This window comes from Symphalangus syndactylus, chromosome 1 (genome assembly GCF_028878055.3).
Source record: "Symphalangus syndactylus isolate Jambi chromosome 1, NHGRI_mSymSyn1-v2.1_pri, whole genome shotgun sequence".
Classification (NCBI taxonomy): domain Eukaryota; kingdom Metazoa; phylum Chordata; class Mammalia; order Primates; family Hylobatidae; genus Symphalangus; species Symphalangus syndactylus.
Window position 1 is genome coordinate 90,463,946 of NC_072423.2, and position 19,187 is coordinate 90,483,132.

General features: G+C 57.1%; 1 protein-coding gene across 3 annotated transcripts; it reads right to left on the reverse strand.

Moving 5' to 3' along the window:
• Positions 1–596: 596 nt before the first annotated feature.
• FADS3 (fatty acid desaturase 3) lies at positions 597–19,187 on the reverse strand. Of its 3 annotated transcripts, none has more exons than XM_063633865.1 (12): positions 18,541–19,187; positions 7,101–7,211; positions 6,456–6,569; positions 5,806–5,907; positions 5,569–5,691; positions 5,213–5,273; positions 4,572–4,648; positions 3,928–4,025; positions 3,422–3,518; positions 3,164–3,243; positions 2,917–3,042; positions 597–933 (listed from the first exon to the last, which is right to left on the reverse strand). In XM_063633865.1, the coding sequence occupies exons 1-12, from the start codon at positions 18,751–18,753 to the stop codon at positions 882–884; spliced, it is 1,254 nt and encodes a 417-aa protein (XP_063489935.1). In that variant the 5' UTR covers positions 18,754–19,187; the 3' UTR covers positions 597–881. The 3 variants fall into 3 exon arrangements, with proteins under 3 accessions (XP_063489935.1, XP_055140744.1, XP_055140774.1); XM_055284769.2 differs by having other exon boundaries at positions 2,917–3,069; positions 6,372–6,569; positions 18,541–19,185; XM_055284799.2 differs by having other exon boundaries at positions 6,372–6,569; positions 18,541–19,115.

The window sequence follows — 19,187 nt, forward strand, 5'->3', positions numbered from 1 at the left end:
GGACTCAGGGACAGGAATGGCCATGCCTCGGGGGTCCAGCTTATTCACTGCAGTAACTACAGGCAAGCACCTGGTCCCAGGTGGGCTTGAGGGAGATCGATGTTGCCTCCTTGGGCCAGCGGGCACAGGCTGCACCACCACCACTGGTGTGATGCCAGGTGTGGTGCTAAGATCAGCAGGTGGCCCGCTCTGCAGGGCCCTTTGAGGCCCCCCATCATGGAGGGCTGTGGGAGGCCAGTGCAGGTCCAGAGGCACAACCGTCTTCCCCAGTCCATGTCCAGAAGCGTCTGCAGACATGGCCCCCAGCCCTGAGTTCTCATCTGCTGGGCCCGCTCATCCCATCATGCAGAAGAGTCAAGTGACTTGAAGCCCAGCATGAATAGGAAGTGAATAGACCCTCGGGCAGGTCTGAGTCCAGGCAGCCCTGGGCTCCCAGGCCCAGGGCATCTAGAGCTGAAGGGAGCTCCTTAGCGCTCCCCCTCACCCCGCCACCGGCCCTAACACACACATTGATGGCCGAGGGCCTGAATGCTGTTGGGGAGTCTGGGCAGACCCCAGCTTCAAAACTCATGCAAATTCACCACTCCACTGCATGATACATCTGAATGTATTTTAATATAAAAATAACAGCTTTCCCCCGATTCTTGCTCTAGGAAAATGTGCTATGCTCACCTTCCCTCTACCCCTGTCCCATCAGGCCCAGAGCCAAGGCCGTAGGGCTGCTGAATACATGTGAGGGGGCCGAGGGGAAGACAACAGTACCAGGAGGGCAGGCAGGGCACCCCAGGCTGGCCAGTGGAGGGGTGGGGGTGTCGATCCCGCCAGGGGCTGGCTCGGTTGCTGGTGCCCTGAGCCCTTCTCTGCCCGCCTGGGTGTTGCCTTCACTGATGGAGGTAGGCGTCCAGCCAGATGTCGCCAGACTTCTTCAGGGACCTGGGAGGTGGGGGTGGGTGTTAGGAGCTCAGTTGCAAGATCCTAACACCCCTGTATCCCCCATGGTAAGTGTGAGCGAAGATATCCCCATTCCCTGTGGGTTCCCTTCCCTGGGGGAAGGCAGCGATGCGGGCCGGAGGGTGGGTGGGGAGAACAGCTGAATGCTTATTCTCTGGAATGGAATCTAGACCGGGGTGAGGGGTGTGGGGTGTGGGGTAGGGGAGCTCGAGGGCAGCCAAGGCCAAGTCCAGGCATAAGCCTGGGTGGGCCTGTCCCTCCTGCACCCAGTTCTCCATTGCCTCCTCCTGCTGGGCACTGCAACCCAGGGACAGAGAGGATGTGGAACCTGCCCACCCGATCTTCGGCCTGATATTGGGCAGTGGAGCCAGAAATGTCAACAACCTGCTAGGAAACCCTGTGCCAGGTGCTCTAAAGGGCTGTGCCAAATGGCAGGGGCTCAGAGCATCAGACTGGGAGAGATCACGAAGGAGAAGTGGGCATCTGAACACCAGCATAGGAAGGAAGGGCAACCAAGTAAGGGGAACAGCGTGTGCAAAGGCACAGAGGTGTAAGACCTGGAATCTGGCCTCTGTTCCCCACCTCCAAGGTGACCACAGGGCTGAGCCCCATCACCCCTCGCCTGGATGGCTGCAGTGTCCTCTGCTCTCCTTTGCCACTTCGACTCCTGCCCGCCAGTCATTACCAGTAGGGGCAGCTTTCCAAGATGCAAGCCCGGCGTGTCCCTTCTCTGAGTGCCTGCATGCCTGCCTCGGTTATCTATGCCATGAGCTTGGCATTCAGGGTCAAGTGCCCTCTGCCTGAACACTCTTCACCAGATGTCCCTGTGGTGAGGCCTCTCCCCTCCTCCCTGTCCCTGCTCACATGTCAGCCTGTCAATACTGCCCACCCTACCACCTTATTAAAAACTGCAGCCCCTGCCTGGCCGCCCTCCTCCCCTCCCCTGTCCCTGCCCTGAGGGGCTTTTCATTGTTCTTTTGCCCATCTTCTGTAATTTACTTATCTGTTATTTTAACTGCTTGCTGTTTTCTCTGCTAGAAGGAACATCAGCTCCAAGAGGGCGGGAAGCTCTCTGGAGCCTGCATTGCTACAAGGGCAATGACATCTTCAAGGAAAACTGTCTGATAACCGATGCTTGACCCTGAATGCCAAGCTCATGGCATAGATAACCTTCTTTTGTAGATGCTTAGCTAACCTCCAGTGGTCACCAGGTTCATAAGAACCACCTGCATGGGGTTCACCCTAAAAGCTTGCTATATAGAGGGTTCTTTCTGGAGGGGGTGTGAGGGGATGTCCCAACTCTTGGCTGCCTGAGACATGATTTTTTTGTTTGTTTGTTTTTCAGAGAGTCTGGCTCTGTTGCCCAGGCTGGACTGCAGTGGCGCAATCTCAGCTCACTGCAACCTCTGCCTTGCGAGTTCAAGTGATTCTCCTCCCTCAGCCTCCCAAGTAGTTGGGATTACAGGCACCTGCCACCACGCCCAGCTAATTTTTGTATTTTTTTTTTTTTTTTTTTTTTTTAGTAGAGACGAGGTTTCACCATGTTGGCCAAGCTGGTCTTGAACTCCTGACCTCACTCAAGTGATCCGCCCATCTCAGCCTCCCCAAGTGCTGGTATTACAGGCATGAGCCACCGCGCCCGGCCCTGAGACATGGCTTCTGTTTATAAGTCCCTATTAAGCGTTTCCTTCTGAGAAACTGGATCTGTTAGCTTCTTTCCCTCAGCCTTTGGGGGTAGGTTTGCACAGACCTGCTCACCGCAGGCACTGCTGTGTTTGTGGGTCTGCAGTAGGTGCTCCAGAAATTCTCGCTGTGTGCATGAAGGCTGGGGAAGGGAGGAAGGGCATGGGATGTGGACAGAAAGGCTCAGGGACCCCGGGGGCTCAGCATGAGGCTGACCTGGACAAGGGCAGGCATAGGCCCTGGGGAAGCCACCAGAGCAGAGGGGCCCGGCTGCCGCCTCACCTGATGATGTCCACCAGCGCGGTGAGGAAGGGCTTCACTTCGTAGCTGAGGCCGTGCTTGGCACACAGAGACTTGACCAGCGGGGCCACCCGGCTGTAGTTGTGTCTCGGCATCCTGGGGAAGAGGCTGGGGGTGGAGAGCGTATGCTGGCACCTGAAGTGGGAGATTCCAGAGAGAGGCCCCACCCACGGGTCCCCTCCCAGGACCCCCACCCCACCTCCCACTGGCCCCCAGCACCCACACTCACTGGTGCTCAATCTGGAAGTTGAGGTGCCCGCTGAACCAGTTGGTGAAAAGCGAGGGCTCCACGTTGCAGGTGGCTGCCAGCTGCCGGAAGCCGGCGGGGCACAGGTGAAGGAGGCTGTTGCAGATCCCTGACCCCATGGCACCAACCCCCTCCCGGCAGCCCCGTCAGGGCCTCATCCCTCCTTTGCCATTTGGTCCCTAGCTGGGACCCCCACCACACACAGGATGGGCCCTACCCAGCCCCACCCCTGCTGCCCACCTGAGAGCTGACCCAGTCCCGGTGCTTCTCATGGCCGATCTCCTTGGGGATGTGGTTCATCTGTGTGATCCACACGAACCAGTGGCTTTCCAGGACCCTGTGGGGAGGCTCGGGCACTGCCCTAGGTCCAGCTCACCACTTAGGCACCCTGAGTGGAGGCTGGAGACCAGCTGTCCCCAAGTGGCCTTGACTTCCTTATCTGTACAATAGGGTTGTGGTCATTGCCCCCTTGCCAGTGTTTAAAGAATCTGAATGGAGCAGTGTCCACTGTGAGGCTGAGCCCAGAGCAGCTCTGACACCCACGGGGCCACTTACAAGCCAGGCCACGCTCCCTAAACCCACCAACCCTGGGCTCCTGTCACGCTTGTGTTTATGTGATTCCGCCAGCAAGTCAGGGAGGCAGTACCACTGGCCCCATTCTGCAGATGGGAAAAGGGAAGCTCTGGTGGGGGGGTGCAGTGGGGTCACCTGTCGCCTGTGTGTGACCTCGCCACTCCCTGCCATACCTGACAGCAACAAAGAAGAGCAGCACCCCAGGGACACCGTAGAAGGGGAGGTAGGATAAGAAGAAGCGGGCATAGAAGCTGGCGGCCCAGAGCAAATCCTGCAGAGGAGGGCAGAGGTGATACCGAGAGGTCTCCAGGTGCCCGGAGGTCTGGAGGCCTGGTGGGTGGGAGGGGGACCTCAGGCATCCAACTCTTCTGCCTGATTTGCCTCAGAGCCCAGGACAGGCCACCACCCTCTCTGGTTTTCTCAGTTGAGTAAAGGAATAGGGTCCTTGCCCTGCCAGCTCACGAGGCTGATTTTAGTGACGAAGGTGTCACACAGGGTGTGTTGGGGAAGACCCTGCCAGGGACACAGATGCCTGGCAGAGTCAGCCCAGCAATTCCTCCTGGGAAGACACCCTCACCAAGAGAGACCCACACACCCCCCATTCCTCAACCCCCCACCCCACACGTACAGTCACGGGCACACTCGCTCTCCTGCTGCGCGCACACATGTGAGCCACACTGTTGCACGCACACATGTGAGCCACACTGTTGCACGCACATGTGCACCCTGTTTGCCTTCATGGGCAGGTACTGTCCCCCGAGGCACCACCTCCTGCCACGGCAGCCGTATGCCCGGGGTCCTGGGCAACCCCACTCACCGCCCACTGCATGCACACCAGCATGTACGCCAGATTTTCCACTTCAAAGTTCACCAGGGTGAGCAGCGGCGGGCCGACTGCAAGAAGGGGCACGAGAGCGCTCAGGAGTGGGGCTGGGCTGCCAAGGTGGGTGGGCAGCAGAGTGAGGGGCTCTGTTACTCCAGGAATGCCCCTGGGACGTTGGTGCTGGTCACATCCAGCTGGAATGACCCCGTATCACCCCCGACCCTGTGTCCAAGCCTCCCCAGGCTGCCCTTACCCCACCACCTCCCACCACCCTTCACCGCAGGTCAGGGCCAGCCTTGAGTCCTCGCTCTGTCCACCCCAACAACTGCCCAAAGACTCTAGGGCTCCAGACCACTCTAGTGAGGGCAAGAAGAAATTCTACGTGGGGCTCGGGGAAGCTCCCGGCAGGCTGTGATGGCCCGTGGCTGCAAGGTGTCCCAGGCACGGGAGACAGCTGGGACAAAGGCATGGTGCTGGGAGTGTACAGACTGCAGGGGCTGGGAGGGTGACATGACAAGGGAGACTTGACAGGCGTGCCCCTGCCCCAGGAAGTGGCTGGGAGTGGTCCAGGACAGCAGGGAGGACAGTGCAGGCCCAGGCACTCCCTCACCCCAGAAGGACAGATGGACACTCACTCAGGAAGAAGTATAGGTGCTGCTGGTTGTAGGGTAGGTATCTGCGTTTCTTCTTGCCATACTGTGGAGACAGGCGGCGGCTGGAGACAGCAGCTCTCCAGGCCACCTCCTTCTCCCGGGCAAGGTCACAGGGCTGGCTGGGGCCAAGGGTCAAAGGCAACTCTAGATTCTAGCAACCAGGCTGGTCGTCCCCAGCAGGCTGGGAGGTGGGAAGGAAAGACACGGGGGCAGGGCTTGGCCCAGCCAGAGTGGAGGCTAGATCAGCGGCTAGGTCAGGGCAGAGTGGGGACCCAGTGCATTAGCTCCCCCTCAGCTGCAGGCCCAGCCAGAGGGTGTCCACGTCCCTCCCCACCCACCTCGACAGACGACTCCCCCAGGAGGAAGACGGGTGCCACCGTCACGTCTGGGTCTTTGTGGAAGATGTTGGGCTTGGCGTGGTGCTGAAAGTGGCGGAAGTTCCACCAGTGGGCGGAGAAGCCCTGTGGAGGAGGAAGGGGCTCTCAGGGGCAGGCTGTGGCCCCCACTCTGTGCCCACACACTTGGGCAGACCCAGCGCCGCCCAGCACCTGGCTACCCACCCACCCCACCCTCACCTTTAGCTGCCCCATCACGAACTTCTGGGCCACGTGGTTCCACCGGGACTTCTTGAAGATGGAGGCATGGCCCAGGTCATGCTGCAGACACCAGGACTGAGCCTGGGGAGAGAGGCAGGGTCAGAAGCTGTTGGGATGGACGGAGCCCGCCAGGGCCTGGGGCCCCAGTGAATCCTTTCAGCTTGCAGGGTACCCCTGTGCTAATGCTCCATTTCAAGACCCTTGTGGGCCAGTGTCCTCTTTTTACAGATGAGAACTGAGTCCCAGGGAGGTGGAGGGGCTGGTAAGTGTCATGAAGCTGCAGGGCAGCAGCCTCTGGCTCAGTGGCCCTGTGCTTGATCAGGATCTGTTCAAGAAGGAACTTCTTGGCTCATCTGAAATGCAGCCTGACCCACAGACACGCCTGATGGGGCTTCAGACTGTTCACTCATTCACCCCTTTATTCATCCATTCTTCCTTTCATAGGTCCATTCATTCATTTAGCAAATATGTTCACAGTGCCCAGGTGCATGGGGGCCCACGTCTGGTGGGCAGTTAGGGTGGCTGCAACACGGAGCTGGGGTCACCTGAGAGATGGCCAGGATGAAGGCGGCCAGGGCACTGGGCACCCAGCCAGGACCCAGGAGGTAGATGAGGAGCCAGGCCAGCACCTCCATGGCCAGGATGTGGCCCAGTAGGAAAGCAAAGAAGGTGGGACTGGCATCAAACAGCTTCATGTCCTCGGCTGCTTGGTGCAGGGCTCGGAAGTCCTCGACCAGCTGCGCCTGCCATAGCAGAGGGGCCGATCAGCCAAGGAAGAAATTCCTCCCCAGCCCCATTCTCCCGGAGCCCCAGCCACTCCTCCCATTGCCAGGCCCAAGGGGTGTGGGCAAAGGGGAATGAAGTGACAAGAGTACCCAGCCCAGGGTGTGAGCTGGAGCACTGGCTGGTGGCAAAGCCCCCTCTCCCTCCCAAGAGGTATGGGGTGGGTAAGACGCTAGAGCCAGGAGAGAAATCAGTTCATCAAAATCCTCCTTGTAGATGGGGACGCTGGGCGACAACAGGGAGGGAGCTTGCCTCGGGATCCAAACGAGTGCCTGGCTAAACCAGATCTGGAGCCCTGGACTGCTCAGGGCATCCCTACAGCTTCACTTTCAACTGCCTGCCCCCTGGGAGGGGAGGGCAGGCCCAGCCCTGGCTCTGCATCCCTTTGGGCGAATGTCGAGGGAGCTGCTCCTGGCCATGTGGCAATGTCTTCCAGCCCTCCAGCCATCCCCCTCCCTCAGGGGCTGAGCCTCCCTTAGGGCCCTGCTCACATTCAGGGGTCCATCCTGGCTGGGTTCTTCCGGAGCCAGCTCTCCAATCAACAGGGGCTGTAGGAACTTGCGCACAAAATTGAGATCTTGATGGAAGGCACGGAAGGCATCCTGAAATAGAGCAGACAGTCAGGCGGACAGACAGACACAGCTGAGTAGCACAGTAGCAACCAGCAAAGACAGGCAGAAGGACTACGGATGGATGGACAGAGCAGACGACAGGTGGACAGAAAGTTAGCCGGCTGATGAACAGTCAAAGACATGGGACCAAGTGGGTCCGCCTTGCCCATGGGCCCTCCCTGGTCCTCCCAGGGCCCCGGGTTGTCCTGCTTTTCACCCATTGCCTGCTGTGCCCCATCCACTTCACCCAGCACAAGGGCCCCTCTCTGAACACGGTCAAACATCTACAGCTCTGGATTTACAGAAAGACCTCCCGGGAAGACTGATTTCTTGAACCACAAAAAAAGGTTCTGCTTTTCCAAAAAGCTTAAGTCATACATGTTTCCACTGCATGTAGAATAAGATCTGGGTCACAAACATTTGATTTACCCCGTTTTTATAAACATTAGCAGTGGGTGAAGGGAAGGTGGGCAAACCTGGAACTGAGGACCACTGGGTCACGCGGTGAGGGGATCAGTCAAGGGCCACACACATTGAGTCCTTGGGGGTTTGCAAGGAAGACACTTGAACAGTTAAACTGATTTGACTTACCAAGCAGGAAGCAGGAGCAGAAAACATAATTTTTTTTTTTTTTTTTTGAGACAGAGTCTTGCTCTGTTGCCCAGGCTGGCATGCAATGGCATGATCTCAGTTCATTGCAACCTCTACCTCCTGGGTTCAAGCGATTCTCCTGTCTCAGCCTCCGGAGTAGCTGGTCTCAAACTCCTGACCCCAGGTGGCCAAGCTGGTCTTTAACTCCTGACCTCAGGTGATCTGCCCACCTTGGCCTCCCAAAGTGCTAGAATTATAGGCGTGAGCCACCGCGCCCAGCCTAATTTTTTTTTTTTAAGTAAATAAAATGGGCCAGGCATGGTGGCTCACATCTGTAATCCCAGCACTGTAAGAGGCCAAGGCACGAGGATTGTTTGAGGCCAGGAGTTCAAGACCAGCCTGGGCCACATAGTGAGACCTTGTCTCTATTTCTACAAAAAAGAAAACATAATAAATAAAATGAATAACGTTCTTGCGATTCTGTGTAATAGCTGGAGTGGGGGTGGAGTACGATGCAGGAGAAGGAAGAAAGAATAAAGAAAGGGGGTGAGAAGAAAAGACAGACCAGGAGAAAGATAAGGGCCAGGGAAAGAGACCAGCCAGGAAGTGGCCCCAAAAGTAAAGTAAGCTTGAACTTCACACCTGGGCTCACTTAGCCTTCCGGGTCTGCCTGTGGTCTTGGTATTGTAATCGGCTCACTAATTGTTCACAGCTCTTGGACTGATCTTTTTCCTTGTACTTTCAGAGGCTCTCTCTGAATGGGCTAGCCAGAGCCATACAGCAGCCTCGACTATAGAACCAGTAGCTGGGTGGTGCTGTCCCCATGGGTCTGGAGAAGGGAGGCCTACCCAGTTGCTAAAGGAAACACCTTTGAAGAAAGCTGACTGAGGACAGGGGCCTCCTATTGTCCTCTTGCTAATGATCCTACCAGCTGGTGTATCTTAAAACAGAAGTGACAGCGGGCCCTGAAGTCACTGCCAGGACATTCTCCTACCATCCTGGGGGAAGAAAGCACTTCAGGCTCCTCCAGCACCCACTAAGAGGTAACACATACATGATCTACTAGGGGTCCCCTTGCCTGCTTTTATAGGCTCAGGGCAGCTTGGGGACTGGGGGGCTGGTAGGGTGCCCCTTCTAGAATAACCTGGGCTGACTTGCCTCCCTCATTACAGAGGAGGGGGCTGTATAAGTGCAGATCTCACCCCTCTGGACATGAATCTTGAAGGGGGGGAGCAAAACTGGTAGAAAAAGGGGCAGAGGGAAGGCCGGGGGTCCCCAGGAAGCTGTCTGGGCCCTTGGCTACCTGCGGAGCTGGGGCTGGTGTATAGGGAAGCTGGGAGAGAAGAAGACTCTTGGGGCTCTACTGACCCCACTGGGTGACTTTTTTTTTTTTTGAGGCAGGGTCTTGCTGTATCGCCCAGGCTAGAGTGCAGTATTGCAATCACGGCTCAGTGCAGCCTCTACCTCCCGGGCTCAGGTGATCCTCGCACCTCAGCCTCTCCCGTAGCTGTTAGTACAGGTGTGCACCACCATGCCCGGCTAATTTTTTATTTTTATTTTTCGTAGAGATGAGGTTTGCCATGTTGCCCAGCTGGTCTTAAACTCCTGGGCTCAAGCAATCCACCCACCTCAGCCTCCCAAAGTGCTGGAATTACAGGAATGAGCCACCACGCCCAGCCCAAAGAAACACTGAAAAATTTTTTTGAGACAGGGCCTCGCTCTGTCACCAGGCTGGAGTGCAGTGACGCAATCACAGCTCACTGCAGCCTTGAAATCCTGGTCTTAAGTGATTCTCCCACCTCAGCCTCCCCAGCAGCTAGGACTACAGGCACATGCCACCATGTCTCATTAACTTTTGAATTTTTTTGTGGAGTCAAGGTCTCACTATGTTGCCTAGGCATGTCTTAAACGCCTGACTTCAAGCGATCCTCCCACCTCAGCCTCCCAAAGTGTTGAGAGTACAGGTGTGAGCCACACCTAACCTCTAATTTATTTATTTAATTTTTTGAGACAGAGTCTTGCTCTGTCGCCCAGACTGGGGTGCAGTGGCATGATCTCGGCTTACTGCAACCTCCACCTCCCAGGTTCAAGAGATTCTTGTGCCTTAGCCTACTGAGTAGGCGGGATTAGAGGTGCAAGACACCACACCGGGCTAATTTTTTTTTTTTTTTTTTTTTTTTTTGAGATGGAGTCTCGCTCTGTCATCCAGGCTGGAGTGCAGTGGCGCAATCTTGGCTCACTGCAAGCTCCGCCTCCTGGGTTCACGCCATTCTCCTGACTCAGCCTCTCCGAGTAGCTGGGACTACAGGCACCCGCCACCACGCCCGGCTAATTTTTTGTATTTTTTAATAGAGGCGGGGTTTCACCGTGGTCTCAATCTCCTGACCTCGTGATCCGCCCGCCTCAGCCTCCCAAAGTGCTGGGATTACAAGCGTGAGCCACCGCACCCGGCCTGGGCTAATTTTTGTATATTTTGTAGAGTCAGGGTTTCACCATATTGCCCAGGCTGGTGTTGAACTCCTGAGCTCAAGCAATCCTCCCGCCTTGGCCTCCCAAAGTGTTGGGATTACAGGCGTGAGCCACCACGCGCAGCCAATTTTTTAAAAATTGTAGTAAAATATACATGAAATTTACCATTGTAAGCATTTTTAGGTGTACAGCTCAGTGGTATTAAGTGCATGCACAGTGTTGTCCAACCATCACCATCATCCAGCTCCGGAACCTTTTCACCTTCCCGAACTGAAACTCTGTCCCCATTAAATACAAATTCTGCATTCTCTCCTCCCCCTGCCCCTGGCAACCACCACGCTACCTTCTGTCCATACAGATCTGCCTCCTCCAGGAACCTCATCTGGGAGAAATCACGTTTGTTCCTTTGCCTCTGGCTTGTTTCACTCAGCACAATGTCCTTAAGGTCCATCCATGTTGCAGCACATGGCAGGATGTCCTACCTTTTTAAAGCTGAGCCAGTGTGATGCCGGGTCCCTCTTTCTCCTTTGAAACTCCCCAGACACACACGCACATGCAGACACACCCACCAGCCCACTCCAGCAGGCATCTCTCAGACACTCAGAAACATGCCTACAATCACGGCCCACATGAACACCCAGCCAAACACAGCCTTGCACACATGGTACACAAAGATGCAGCTGGCACGCACAGACGCACTCGGCACAACGTGCAAGCTGTGGCTGCGGCCCCAGAATCTCCTCCCTCCCAGCCCTTCCCTCTATCATCCCGTGTCAGTTCTGGGGCCACCTTCTTGAGCTGAGGATCTTGGGTCCAGATTGGTCTCCTCGCCTCCTTTCCCGTTGGTCCTGATTCACCCAGGCCAGCCCTGTCGAGGTACTGACAGGGGAGGACAGAGCCAAGCCTGCCCAAGGGTCTTCAAGCCAGATCTACCCCTTGCAATGATAAGGGGAGGTGTGAGCCCCCTCAGGGCTGTGTCAGAGAACCCCAAAGCCATTGACAGGGCTCCAGGTGGGGAAGGGACAGGTGGGGCTGTGACAGTTCCCTGGGAAGCAGGCTGGGCTCTCAGGGCTGGGTGGGCACCCCGGGGCTGGGTGTTCGAGTAGGGCAGGGGCCTGGACTCAGGCCGAAACCTGACGGACCAGCAAGAGGTTCCTGACAGACCTCTGGAACTGGCTGAGGTCATGTGACCTGGTCCTCTGTGGGCCTCTCCTTAAGGATGGGGGGGCCAGGCAGAAGCTAAGACTCAGAGAGGTTAAGCTACTTCTTCAAGGTCACACAGTTCCATTTGACTGAGGTTAGATCAGAGCCCAGGTCTCTTCTCACTCCTAAGTGAGAGTTGAACAATGAGAACACATGGACACAGGGAGGGGAACATCACACACTGCGGCCTATTGGGAGGGTGAGGGGCAAGGAAGGACAGCATTAGGACAAATGCCTAATGCACGTGGAGCTTAAAACCTAGATGAGGGGTTGATAGGTGCAGCAAACCACCATGGCACATGTATACCTATGTAACAAACCTGCACATTCTGCACACGTATCCTGGAACTTAAAGTGAAAAAAACAAAAACGAAAACGAAAAACTGTGCTTGTCGCCACTCCTGGACCAGAGGGGAGGCAGCAGTTCTCCTAGGTAGGGTGCGGGGGTCCTTGCCATGAGGCCAGTCACTATCTCAAGAAGCCAAGGGCCCAGCTGCTGGGAGCCTGGGCTGGGGGGCAGGAGGGCGGTTCTTGGGCCTCATCAATGGAGCCTCAGGGAACTGTGGGAGGTCCCACCCTCACCCACCCTAAGTGCACCTAGGAACATCCACCCAGGGGTATGTGCACCAAGCCCTGTCCCCCCAACCCCCACACACACCCAAGCGAGTGGAAAGCGGCACTCGAGGTCTCTCATTGGGTACCGGAGCAGAGCTGGGTGAAAGTGCTGGAATCAAAACGGTACCCCTAAACACAAGCTCCTGGAGGCAGCGACAGGCTCTGTTCACAGTGGCATCCTCAGAGGTCGGCAAAGAGCAGCTGCTCAACAGCAGGAATGAATAAGTAGACAAGAGCCAACCCTCCACAGCCCCCAAAGCAGGGGCATGAACCATTTTGCTGGTGAGGAAATAAAGGCTCGGCGGGAAGGGACACCTGCCCAGGTCCCAGTTAGTAGCGGCAGAGCTGGGATTCGAACCCAGGCCCATCTTCTGTGATGTTCACGCTCTCTCAGGATACAGAGACAGCTCAGCCTGGCCTTGGTCCCTGGAAGCCTAGAGTGGCTCAGTTGGCCCCAAGATCCCATGCCCTGCCCCAGCCCCACCATGAATCCCACACAGCAGCTGGTCAGGGCGGGTGTCCCAGAGCCAGCCTGCCCAGGATGGAACCTGAGCTGCTATCCAGGAGCCAGGGAGCCCCAGACAAGACCACACACATTTCTCATCAGTATTTCTCATCAGTAAACCGGGAACCACAAATCCCCATCTCACAAGGCTGCTGGGAGGATGGAGTCGGTGGCGCTAAAGCACTTAGAAGGGGCCTGGTGGTTGGCAAGAGCTCCACAGCCCAGCTCTTTCTGAGCCCTGCAGCCCTGATGAGCCTCCTCCTGAGAGTCCACTTAGAGGTAAGTGCCTGCAGGAGGGGCCTACAGGTGTCGGGGAAAAGAGTGGAGAAGCTGCTTCTCTGCCTGCCTGTTAAGTCCTGGCCAAGCCTGAGGCTGGGAGAGAGGAGGGGCTGGTAGCCTCCTTCCACCCCAGAGACACAGCAGGGCAGGGAGGGATTTTTGGTCACTCCCTAGAAGAATCGAGAATGTACCAGATCAGTCAGGAAGGGGATGAAGCAGGGAGTGTGGCAGGGCTGCTGAGGGCTCAGGTGGTCGGGGTCTGTCCTCGCTGCCTTCTCATGCCTTTGTAGGATGTTGGAGTGACAGGGCTATGCCTCAAAGGACACCCCCAGGACAATCCTGCCTCTCTCCTCTCCCAGGTGGGTGGGTACAGCAGCAGCATGCCCAGCACACCATGCTCCGTCCCATCCTCTCCCTGGTGCCCATCAGAGGAGGCCAGTGGGGAAGCACTATCAGTATCCCATTTTACAGATGAGGAAACTGAGGCCCAAAGAAGTCCCAAAGAAACACAGCTCTAAACATGGGATATCGAAATGTGTAGCAGAGCCCAAGTCGAAGGCAGACACCCCCAAAAAGTTACCTCTGTCCCCCAGCACCCCTCAATGTCCTGGTGAAGGGTGGGCATATATGTGAGGGCTCCTGCAGCCAGGACGCTTGGCCTCACAAGTGTCCCTGACCCCACAGTAGCCCCAGAGCAGCTATACCGTCTGGCTCCTGGTCCTCTCTCCACCACTGACCTCTGGCTCCACTACTGGAGCCTGGCTGTTTCATCAGAAACCCGCAGGAAGAGGCCGGGAGGGATGCCCAGGGGCAGTATCCTGCTGACGCCAGACAATCCCAACCCTTCCCACAAGGAAGGGGCAAGGCACTGTAGCCCCTCTGAGGAAGGGGCCTGGGTGGGCAGTGGCCTTGCAGAAAATGCCTGCGGGGAGCCCAGAGCAGTCACACTTCATGGGAGTGGCCATTAGGGGACTTTCAAGGCAGTCAATGTGGTAGGAGGGAGTGGAGTGGCTCTGGAGCCACCCCCCAACCAACTCCCGTGGCCTCAGATCTGCCCAGTCCTAGTTCTGCCTCTCCCCAGCTCCCACCCAGACACAAATCCCACCCTCGTGGCCCAAGTACGAAGGCCCTACCCTTCAAGGGTCCCAAGAAGGTTCCATTACACCACCCAGTTTCAAACTCAGTCTCCTCATCTACAAAATGGGCTAACAATAGGACTTACCTCATAAAGCTTTTAGGCGAATTCAGTCAGTTACCACATCTAAACCCCGCAGAACAGTGCCTAGTCAGTAACCATTGGCTGCAATTACTATGATGCAGCCTCTGCTGCAGCACTGGCCACTACCTCCTCCAGCTCAGGCCAGGCTCAGGGAACCACCTAGAAGGAGGGTCCTAAGGCAGAGGGCTCACGGCGTCTGTTGGAACTTGGATTTTCCCACAGTTGTTAGGGCTTCAGCCAAAGGGCACCAGGGGCAGCTGGGAAACCCCTCATCTGCCCTGAGGAGCTGTGGGCAATGCATTCACCACACCCATGAATAGCTTTGTTGCCCATGGTAACCAGGCACCCACGTGCCCAGCACCACCCTCATGGTGTGCCCAGGACAAAAGCATTCTCATCCTCATCACACTAATGGGGAAACTGAGACCCAGAAGTGAAAGGATGTGTCCAAGATCACAGAGCGAGGCCAGGCTGGCTTCCTCTCTAAAGACAACATGAAGCTAAATCTAATGTCTAATGGCTCTCACTGGAGGACCAGTGTGCCTGTGTCCACAGCCTCTCTTGCTCTCTGCCCTGGCCACACTCTACCTCTTCTGAGTGGCCTCCCCTGGGGGAGGGCAGGTCTCCATCCTCCCGTCTCTTACCCTTCTGGAAGGCTCTGCCTTCGCTCTCTCCATTAAGGATCTTTTTAAATGTCCATCAGACTCCCCAGGCTTCCCTGCTCTGCTCTCTGGGGCTCCCCATCCTCTTTAGAATAAAGCCAAAGTCCTTCCGAGGACACAAACATCCAGCATGAGCCAGCCCAGCCACCTCTAGACCTCACTGCCAGGCCCTCTCTCCACTGCTCTCTGCTGCAGCCATGCTGTATTCCTGGAACACAGGACGCACAGTTCCACCTCTGAGCCTTTGCTCTAGCTGATTCCTCTGCTGTGAACTCATTCCCTGTAGAAGTTTTGCTCAAGCTACATCTTCAGAGGTGAGAACCATGCATGACACAGAGAAGATGCTCACTGATGGATTTAATGAGTCAAACATTGAAGAATGAATGAGTGCCGGAAATAAACAGGCTAGGTGGCAGCATAGCATGCACTTAAGGCTTTGGATACAAATCCCAGACCAATCACTGAATTTCAAGCCACTTTGCCTCTCTGATCCTCTGTTTTCTCATCTGTCAAGTGGCAATAACAATAAATGGTACCTGCCTCATAGGGGCACCTTGAGGATTAAAAGAGAGGGTTTCAATAAATCAAGTACTGATTTCAAAACCTGGCACATAGTAGGCACTCAGCACATGGCCCTTATATACTTATGGCCAGCAGCGGCTGGGCCTCATCCCTCCCTGGCTGGCTCCACTATTATCAGGCTGCCATCACGACTCTCAGACAAACCTGGCCAAGGGCCCAGAGTACTCTCCCCAGGGCACCCGGCCTTGTGTCCCAAGATGGCCACAGGCTGACTTCATGGCACAGAAACTCTGGGAATTTCCTGGCAGGAAGGCTTCATTGCCTGGACTTGAGAACAGCTGATGGGCAGCCGGGGCTGGTGAGAGGTGACGGCCAGAACACATCCCTGGCAACTGGCTGCCCCACCTCCACCTGAGGCCACCGCCCGGGATGGGATGCCTGGGGCCTGGGCTCAACTACACAGGGCACTGGGCTGGCCCAACCCCTGGTCTGCCCTGTTTGTTCATCATGGACAAAGACTGATTGCTCCACCCCAGCAACCTCACAGTCCCTTTGGCCTGAATGGAGCAACTATTTCTGGCAACTCTGGTCCAGGCTGTGGGGCCTTGAGGGAGCTAAGAGACAGCCAAAGTGTCCCCTTCCTACTACAGATAGGACCGTAACCAAATAAGGTCACCCAGGAAAGGGGTAGCCGTGCAGGGCTGTCCCACCGTACGCTGCAGTTTGCAGGGCACGCTCACACTTAGGGGCCAGCAGCATTTACCGAATACAAACTACTACATGGCAGCCCTGGCCCACGGGCTTGAGAAGACACAGTCCTGCCCTCAGCCAGCTGTCTGCCCCAGCTCTCCCCACTTTACAGATGAGTAAACTGAGGCACAGAGGAGTGACATGCCTGCTTCAAGGTCGCTCAGCACCTCCAATAGCAGAGCTGGGACCCAGCCCCAAGGAGCAGAGAGATATTTTTTGTTTGTTTGTTTGAGATGGAGTTTCACTCTTGTTGCCCAGGCTGGAGTGCAATGGCGTGATCTCGGCTCACTGGAACCTCTGTCTCCCGGGTTCAAGTGATTCTCCTGCCTCAGCCTCCCAAAGCGCTGGGATTACAGGCATGCGCCATCATGCCTGGCTAATTTTGTATTTTTTTAGTAGAGACAGGGTTTCTCCATGTTGGTCAGGCTGGTCTCAAACTCCTGACCTCAGGTGATCTGCCCACCTCAGCCTCCCAAAGTGCTGGGGTTACAGGCATGAGCCACCACGCCCGGCCTGAGATGTTTTTAAAACAGATATAATTGGCTGCGAATCAATGAGAAAACTGTGTGATGGAAGTCTCAGCATCCCAAGCTAAATGTTAAGTCAGATTCCACTTGGGAGGAACCCCAGCATGGGCCTGGCACCAAGCAGGAAAGAGTGATGAAATAAAAGCTTTCTGTATCCCGGCCGGGCGTGGTGGCTGACACTTGTAATCCCAGCACTTTGGGAGGCCGAGCACGTGGATCACGAGGTCAGGAGTTCGAGACCAGCTTGGCCAACATGGTGAAACCCCGTCTCTACTAAAAATACAATATGCCGGGTGTGGTGGCACGTGCCCATAATCCCAGCTACTCGGGAGGCTGAGGCAGGAGAATCGCTTGAACCTGGGAGGCGGAGGTTGCAGTGAGCCAAGATGGCACCACTGCACTCCAGTATGGGTGACAGAGCAAGACTCTGTCTCCGGCGGTTGGTGGGGGGTGCGGGGAGTAAAGTTTCCTGTATCCATACTGTCCTCTAGGTTACAAAAGACTAGAGCAGGCTGGGAGTGGTGGCTCATGCCTGTAATCCCAGAACTTTTGGAGGCTGAGGCAGGAGGAATGCTTGAACCCAGGACTTTGAGACCAGCCCGAGCAACATAGCGAGACCCTGTCTCTATTTTTAAACAAATAATAATAAATAAAATAGATACTTTTTTTAAAAAAGACCAGAGCAGGCATCCACAAGACTCCTTGCAGGGAGGCCAGGGCTCAGCCAGGCCTATGAGGAGAAGCTGTGCCCCTCATCTCGCCATGCCCTGGCAGAAAGGCAGGCACACACACCCACACTCACCCAGACCTGCAAACACCTGCACACTCAAATACTGCCCCCGGGCTCCTTCATCCCGCGGCTGTGCTGTCCCCTCGGGCCAGCGTCTAGCCCCTGAACACCCACAGAACACCCACAGACAAGGCTTTTTCTTTCTTTTTTTTTTTTTTTTAGAATTTCAGAAGCATGCTTATTCTCACTCCTCAGTTTCATGGGGTGGAAGGGGAAAAGAGGGGCTTTCTTCCTCAAAGAGTCCAGTGAAGATTGTCCAATGTGCTGGAGATGGCAATCGGCAGAGAGCAGGTGGCCCTGGCAAGAGGGACGCTGACAGTCCTGGGACCGGACAGAACCTCCGCTGCTGCCCAGAGAGCCAGCATTCAGGGTTCATGTCCTCGGGTCTTGAAGACCTTCCTGGTACCCAGTGTGGCCAACCTAGAAATTTGGAGGGTCAAGGACAGGGCATCATGGCCCCAACCCCTATTATCGAGGTGGGTAACAGGAAAAGGGGCTGGTCCGGCTGCTCCACCACTGGACTTCAGCCAGCCAGTACCCTGGGGCCAGGCTACATCCCTCCCTGTCTAGACAGGGGCTGGGATTAGGAAGTTGGGGTCCCCAGGGGCCAGCCTGTTCCTGGGGTGACTGTGCTTCCAGGAGAGGCCCACCCAGCCTGGCTGGCAAAGCTCTCCCACGTGCAGCTGCTAGCCCGGAGAGGTGAGTCACTGTCCCTGAGCCCTTTACAGAAGCTCTTGGGAAAGCCACAGACCTCAGGCCGGCCCAGCCCCCAGCCTCTAATGGCATGTCCTTACCGGCCCCTGGGGACCCTGCCCTGCCCCGCCCCACCCCTAGCACTCAGCAAGCACCCAGCATGGGGACCCAGAACTGAAACAGGGACCTGGGAGCAACAGGGCAGCCCCTCACCCAGGGCAGGCTCTGCAGCATGACACACCCACCTCTAAGGCCCCCTCCTCCCCCGCAGACCTGCCCCGTGGACAGCTGCGGGTCCTCCACGCAGGGAACTGGCCTCCCTACCCCACATCTGGCCCTGGCTAGTCCACCCCAACTCTGGGTCCCGGCGTGGAGGTCAAAGGTCAGCGAGGGGAGGGAGGATGCTAAGGCCCCACAGGTGGAGCGGGACATCACGCCCACGACCGAGCTCCAGGCTCTACCCGCCGGTGGGTGGCTTCCTTACGGCTTCCTTACCGTGGCGTCCTCAGCGCCGTGGTGGCCGATGAGGCGGCTGCCCCCTGGGTGCCGCTGTGCCCAGCGGCTGATGTCGTAGACGCGGCGCTCGATGACCAGCCACTTGTCGCCGGGCTGGTCGTGCGCGCGGATCTGCTCCCAGCAGAAGGTGGGCAGCGGCGCCCCCGGCTGCGCGGGTCCCTCCCGCGGTCCCGGCTCCCCGACGCCGCCCATGCTGCACGCACGAGTCCTGGGGATCCCAGGCGGTGGCCGAGGTCCGAGCGAGACCCCAAGGGAAGCGAAGAGCGCTCCCGGGGGCCGCCTCCGCCGCCGCCCGCTGCTCCGGCCCCGCCCTGCCGCCGCGGCCGCCGTACGAGCGAGCGTGCGCCTCCCGGCTCGCGGCGCAGGGAACTCCCCGCCTTATAACCGCGCTGCCGGCGCCCGCCTCGCCTCGCCTGCCCCCCCGCCCCCGACCAGTCCCCGGCCCTCAAGGCTGGCTGACCCCCCGCGTCCGCTCCAATCCAGGCGCGGGGCCTCGGCCTCCATTGGCCGCCCGGGAGGGCGGCGTCGAGGCGGCTCGCCCCGCCCGGGAGGACGGCGGCCGCCACCCAGCCCTGCCCCGGGGCACCGTCCCGCCCCCTCTCCCCGGGCTGCGGGCTTCCAGGCTC